The sequence below is a fragment of the Sardina pilchardus genome, chromosome 23 (assembly GCF_963854185.1).
Source record: "Sardina pilchardus chromosome 23, fSarPil1.1, whole genome shotgun sequence".
In the NCBI taxonomy this organism is placed as follows: Eukaryota; Metazoa; Chordata; class Actinopteri; order Clupeiformes; family Clupeidae; genus Sardina; species Sardina pilchardus.
In genome coordinates, this window is record NC_085016.1 from 16,247,323 (window position 1) to 16,253,883 (window position 6,561).

At 43.7% G+C, this 6,561-nt stretch overlaps 2 protein-coding genes across 3 annotated transcripts in view; one reads left to right on the plus strand and one right to left on the minus strand.

Annotated features, from left to right (window-relative positions):
- Window positions 1-2,021: 2,021 nt before the first annotated feature.
- On the plus strand, window positions 2,022-3,518 carry LOC134071645 (serine protease inhibitor Kazal-type 1-like). The gene is made up of 4 exons (XM_062528444.1): window positions 2,022-2,112; window positions 2,422-2,465; window positions 2,924-3,021; window positions 3,422-3,518. The coding sequence occupies exons 1-4, from the start codon at window positions 2,064-2,066 to the stop codon at window positions 3,474-3,476; spliced, it is 246 nt and encodes an 81-aa protein (XP_062384428.1). The 5' UTR covers window positions 2,022-2,063; the 3' UTR covers window positions 3,477-3,518.
- A 2,770-nt stretch (window positions 3,519-6,288) lies between these two features.
- The window catches only part of creb1a (cAMP responsive element binding protein 1a), an 8,844-nt gene continuing 8,571 nt past the window's right edge, over window positions 6,289-6,561 (minus strand). For both annotated transcript variants that reach the window (XM_062527263.1, XM_062527262.1), the window contains exon 8: window positions 6,289-6,561. This exon is cut by the window's right edge and continues 1,007 nt beyond it. The gene's annotated coding sequence lies outside the window, so the exon portion shown is untranslated.

Consider the following 6,561-nt stretch of genomic DNA (forward strand, 5'->3'; position numbering starts at 1 on the left):
AAAGACTGCGGCTGGTATAAGACTGGTATGGGTGTGTATCATGTATACTGTATGTGTGGTGTGTGTGTGTAGGGTACAGTATATGAGATTATGATATGAGTTTTGTATGCATGTGTGTGTGTGTGTGTGCGTGCGTGCGTGCGTGCGTGCGTGCGTGCGTGCTTGCGTGCTTGCGTGCGTGTGTGATGAGGTTACGATGTGAGTTTTGTATGTATGTGTGTTTGTGAGGCTGGTGTGTCTGTGTGATGTGACTCTGCTGTATTTGGGTTAGTTGCTATTTGTGTGTGTTGTGGTGATGTGGTGTCACGGAGGGGAGTGTGTGTGTGTGTGTGTGTGTGTGTGTGTGTGTGTGTGTGTGTGTGTGTGTGTGTGTGTGTGTGTGTGTGTGTGTGTGTGTGTGTGTGTGTGTGTGTGTGTGTGTGTGTGTGTGTGTGTGTGTGTGTGAAGCAGAGTCCATTCTGGCACCTCAGGACCTGGACAGCTAAACTGCTAAAACTGCACAGCCCCTTACAGGGGAGCTACAACAGGCGCGTAACTGAAGCGTTCTGTTTGTGACGCAGACATTACATTTTAGAAGACTGGTCTATTTTCTTTCAGATGTACGCGCCACTTTCGCGTCTGGTATAGCTACTTCATTTGATTATAGTGATTATGAACTGCTTACGCTTTGCGAACGGAACGCTTCAGTTATGCACCTGGCGTAGCTCCCCTGTTAGAGTTATATGGTTCTGTCAACGTTCTGAGTAGTTCTGAGAGTTCCATGTTATTGATAAGCAGAACATATCTCTTTAGATACAATGTCCCAAAATGCATACAATACAAGAAACCCCTCACCTCACCTTCATACGGTGTCACAGAAATAAGAATGTCAATAGCTCAATTTTGACAAAAATGTCAGATCGACCTTATAATTCTACGGGGAAGACACACAAACACACACACACACACACTCACACACACACACGCCGTGCACACGCACCCTAAACATGTGGCAATACTCTCACAGAGATAGCATCTCAACAGTGAGTGCTGTGAGTGCTCAGTGAGTGCTGTGTCACATCCCTCTCTGAGCTGTGCAGTTGGTCAGAATGGGGGGATAGTATTCTGCATTCTGACTTCACTATCTCCAGCAATCTTTCTGATGCAGGAATCCTGCCTGTCATCAGCCTTATCAGCTTTCTGGACTTCAACACTGCTGCAGAAACACCATAGCTGTCAACGTCGAGCATTGAAAATAAGAAACATTTTCCAAGTTTCTCACACAAAATACAGGAAAAATGTAACATTTGTCTTTCTGTTTCTGCTGTCCCTTTGCTACAACAACAACAATTCAGGCAACAAAACTGCTGCTCTAACTAGGTGTGACTATTTACAGATTGGCGTCAAAATCTGCTCTCAGAACAATCATCTTAAATAGGCTGATATCACTCTAAGGTCGCCTTCAAGTGAGCAAAACGATGCTTTGAAAACATCTGTTTTGCTGGAAGGACAAGGGGCTAGCAACAGGACAACTGTACAGAGTAAGAATAACAGGTCTGGTGGCAGGTTAAATGTTATGAGAGTATTAAAATACAGGATATTTTACAGGAAAATAGCTAGACAGGGAGGACAGCTAGAAAGAAGTAAAAATGTGTGAAAAACCCGGAAAAAGTGATTTTTGACAAAACTAAAGGCCGGCGCCCACTGGACACGATGTTCAGTGGTATGGGCTTGAGGCACATTAGAATGGAGTTCAAACAATGTTCTTGTCACGTATAGCACATGTCCGGTGGGCACACACTTAAAGGTGTGTTGTGTAATTGTTGTTCGAGCATGACATTGCCAAACCTCATATCTCTCAGATACAGATGGGGTTGAAACAATAAGGAGTGCAGAAGGGCACATCTTTTTCACTCTCACACATACAGAAAAACATATGCATGCATAGATACACACACACACACACACACACACACACACACTAAGGGGTGGGAGCACAAAGTGAGAGATGAGGAGGGTATAAAAGCAGCTGACAAAGGTTTCCATACTGTTGAGACGACACTGCTGTTCCATCTGAAGGCATCATGAAGCTGTGCATCACCTTCACCCTCTGCGCTCTACTTTACCTCACAGGTACATTCTCTATCTCCAACTCTCTCTGGACGCTCGCATGCGCACACACACACACACACACACACACACACACACACACACACACAGGGCTCAGCAGTCACGAGGGTTTGCACCATGGCTTCTCAACCTCTTGCTGAAGGTCAGAAGCAGGATGACTTTGGTGAAGAGGCTGATGCTCTGGATGGTTTTATATAAATTATATATAATTGTTATTTATAGAATTATATATTCTTTGTCTCTTATTGTCTCTCTCATCTTCCTCACCCTCTCTCCTCTCTCCCTTCCTCCACTGTCTGACTTACAAATCAGGTCCTACTTTGGGACATTTGAAGGATTTAACCCCAGAACAGCAGGTAAGCGCATAAATATCCTTAAGAGACGTGCTGGCGACAGACCCTATAGCAATCATGGGTTTGAGCCTCATTGCTGGAACAGATGCCTACCAAGCTGAGGTGTTGAAAATTCGCAGGTTTGAGCCTGAGCAGATGCAAGACTGAACCATGATGCAGTCAAAGCACAACGCAATGTTATTTCTGTGTTCTGTCCGTGCACACTTGTGTGTATATGTGAGAATGTTTGTTCAAAGGGAAATACAGCGATTTTTCACAAAGATCTTGGTTTCTCAAGGTCATGCGTACTGTATTACAAAAAAAATACAGCTTGAGTTGAGATCTAGCTTGAGTTGATGCAGCCAACAGTTAAGAGCTTACAGGCAGCTACCGTGCATGCTACACTGCTCACAAGGCACCTGTGTTCGTGTGAAAAATGTCCGATGTGAAAAATCACCGGATTTCTCCTTCTCTCTGTTCAGTGTCAGAACCTTAACCCCGATGACTGCAACATTTACAACCCAATTTGTGGAGATGGCGTCACCTACAGCCATATGTGTGATCTCTGCAAGACCAGAAAGTAAGTAAATGCGTAGAACTGCTTGGCCTATCGTCCACCTCTCCTATGCTATATTCTCCTTCCAATCATCCTCCGCTCCTTTCCTAGCATCTTCTTATCTGGGGGAGAGATGTATCTTGAGTGGGGTGCTGGAGATTCATTCAATTGCCATCAGAAAGGACATGCCTGGTGCCCTATCAACATCTCTCCTCGATCCGATCCTCGATGCTAGGTCCTTCAGGCTCGTTCCCACTGATCTATAACTAACACTGGATAGACCATTGTTGCCACCCCATCATTCTTTAAGTAGATCAGTGAGGGTGAGGACCGAGGAAGGAAGGAAGGATGTAAAAGATGAATGAGAGGCACCCCTGGTGTTACACACAAACTGACATATTGCACTGTTATCTCTCATCCACAGAAGATCAGGCCACCGTATTCCGATCGCCCATGCCGGGCCATGTCCACGGGGCTGAGAGCTGAGCTGCAGCACACCCTGCTGGTCAGGCCAGGAGGAGTCCTGATCCAGAGTCAGTTTGACACAATAAAGATTCTGAGCATCACTTCTCCTGTCTCCTGTGTTCACACACACTTCAGGGTCAGATGGACAGGCAGGACACACTAGTCATGCTGACCTCACTAACACACACACACACACACACACACACACACACACACACACACACACACACACACAACCAATCCTGTTAGCAGATACACACACAAGCAGATCAACACAATCCCACACACTGCCAAAAGCACACACACACTACCAATAACACACACACACCGGATCACAGACACACAGTCCCTTCACTGATATATGGTTAGAGGTCAATAGATCTGGGAAATCCATCTCAACTCACACACTTGGTTTCATCATTAGAAAAGCTTGTGTGTGTGTCTGGTATGGGAATTCGCACCGGCCTCTAGCCAAATGCTGGCAAAATCTATTATACAGTATACATTATATTATTATACATTATAATATAGTATTATACATTATAATTATACAGTCTATGTTGAGTGGCCGGTGAATTTGATCATCTATCTCAATTTATCTGTCAGTTGGCTGACAAGATGTTTTCTTGATTGTTTGGTGTTGGTGAAAACCTGTGTCCTGAAAAGTATTATTCGATTGTTTAAAAAAAAAAAAAAAAAAAAAAAAAATAACACAGGACAGGCTACCTGTCAAACCTGATCATCCATTAATCATTTATAACACCAACCTCAGCATTGTATTTAATGAAAATAAATGAAAATTTACTTGGTGTCCATAGCTGCCGATGTAGCGCTTGGCCAACTGAATGGCCATAATTAATCCGCTTTGGGTGTTTAAACCGCCACAGGCAGAATCGCAGGCTTCTGCGCTACTGCAAGATGTGTAGAGCCTACCTTACACTGACAGACAAGATTTGAGAAAGATTCTAGAAAGACTGTAGTCTTTTAACTAATGCCCCTCATTCAAGCTTTACTCAAAAAACTACAGTCTTTCAAGAATCTTTCCCAAATCTTGTCAAAGACTGTTAGTGTAAGGTAGGCTTAAAGGGAACTTCCTTCAGGAGATATTATCTTTGCTAAAAACACACCTTGGTGGATCAAAGGCCTTTTGGTATGTCTCCTATGGAAAACCATCTAACCCTGGGAGTGCATCTTGCTGCTATTCTTCCTTGAGGAAGATTTGGTTTGATATGAAAGTGTGAAATGATCCAGTACTTACTTAAGTCTTCTAATAAACAGCATAAGTTGCTCAATAATAATAATAATGTAATATAATCATTAGGATAGCTACACCAACATCTGTAATCTAGAATTTTAGAATCTAGAATCTAAATTTACAGATTATTTTAGGACTGTACTTATGAAAAAAACTAGAAATAACCTAAACATTTCAATCACACACAGATTTGAATTCATTCACAATCACAGTTGGGGGTTTTTGCCTTCGGAGCACTGTTTAACCATAGCCAAATTCAACAAGAACATGGATCATCCCCCTCAACCTCAACACTGCATCACTGGGATCCCCCGTTCACTAGGCTACAACATGTGCTTTCTAGACAAAATGTAACATGCGATGAGAAAATAGGATTTCACAGGGATCTCTCCTGGTTAAAGATTGTGTAATATTTACCGCCCTGTTGTGGATCAGTTGTATAGCTTCAACACACAAAGGTGCTCACAAGAAAGCAAGTAATGTAATCTGAGCCATTCAGTGGCCGTGTCTCAAACCGCATACTTCCATCAGTAAACTGCTAGTTGTGCCCACTTTTCGATGGTTAGTGTTGTTCCAATATCTGAACTATATCCTTAATCTAAGTACTTGAAGTGTGCTAGTAGGCGGTTTGAGACACAGTCAGTGCCTCTAAAGGCAAGAGAACAGAGTTGCCTATACTGACATGTCTGAAAAGCTTCTCATTCAAGTCAAAACTAAATAAAGCAATGACACACCTGAAGCACACTCATTATCAACAGCTGCCAAAATGTAATTGTTGAATAAACTGCTCCAGTACACATGTTGTTGCTTCGCTTCACATACAGGTGTTTTGTGACATTTAAAAATACAATGTATACACAATATAAATGGAAAAAGTTCCCCCTGCCCCCCCCCCCCTCAAAGAAAAAAAAAAAAACAGTTCTTAAAAATAATTCATATACAACTGAACAGATGGCTATGCGCAGTAATAAAGGACAAACAAGGGGTAACAACACAGCATGCCTCTGTCCAATCAGCAACAAGGAGATCCCACGGGTCCATCCCATTGGGCAATGAGCCGAGGGGTTGGGCTGGCGGAGGTGTTGATGGCTCGCCCCTGAGCGCCGATGAAGTGTGGTGTGGTGTGTGTGTATGTGTGTGTGTGTGTTGCCGTGGTTCTCTGCTGGTTCCATGACTGGCTGCATCTGCTGCAGTGGTGGTTCTAGTGTAGACCGCCGAAACACTCGAAAAAAAACAACAACAACAAAAAAAACAATGCCCCCCCCTCCCCAACCCATCCCTATACACACCTTGGAGCACAGCGTTTGTAACAAAAGCAATGTTGCGATTTTTTTCATCAAAAGAACATACAATACAAGCAAATAACAAAACAAAACAAAAAAAACCATAGGGTCCATAAGAAGCAACTGAGATTAAGAGAGTACATGATTCTTATCTGATTGCAGTTAAACAAAGTAGAGTTAAGTGTTAGTAACACAGGCATTAAAACAGGAGCGATTTAGGGACCTGTAGAGCACATAGCCCTCCCTCCCCCCCCCCCCCCCCCCCCCCCCCTCCCCTCCCATCCCATCCCATCAGCCAACGCAAGGAAACCAGATGGAACTGATCCAAAATGGCCGTCTGTCTGTCTGTCTGTCTCTCCCTATGACAGCACTGATGCTTCTGAAACCAGATAGGACTGAGCCAAAATGGCGTCTGTCTGTCTGTCTCTCCCTTTAACAGCACTGATGCTTCTGAAGCCAGATGGGACTGATCCAAAATGACCACCTGTCCCATCCATAAGAGCACTGTGGGCTGGGGACGCATGGCAGAGCCCTAACTCCAGCCGTTCCATATAATACACT

Coding starts and splice junctions, on each gene's coding strand:
- LOC134071645 (XM_062528444.1), top strand. CDS start 2,064: ATGAAGCTGTGCATCACCTTCACCCTCTGCGCTCTACTTTACCTCACA. Junction 2,466..2,923: donor ATTTAACCCCAGAACAGCAG/GTAAGCGCATAA, acceptor CTCTCTGTTCAG/TGTCAGAACCTTAACCCCGA. Junction 3,022..3,421: donor GATCTCTGCAAGACCAGAAA/GTAAGTAAATGC, acceptor TCTCATCCACAG/AAGATCAGGCCACCGTATTC.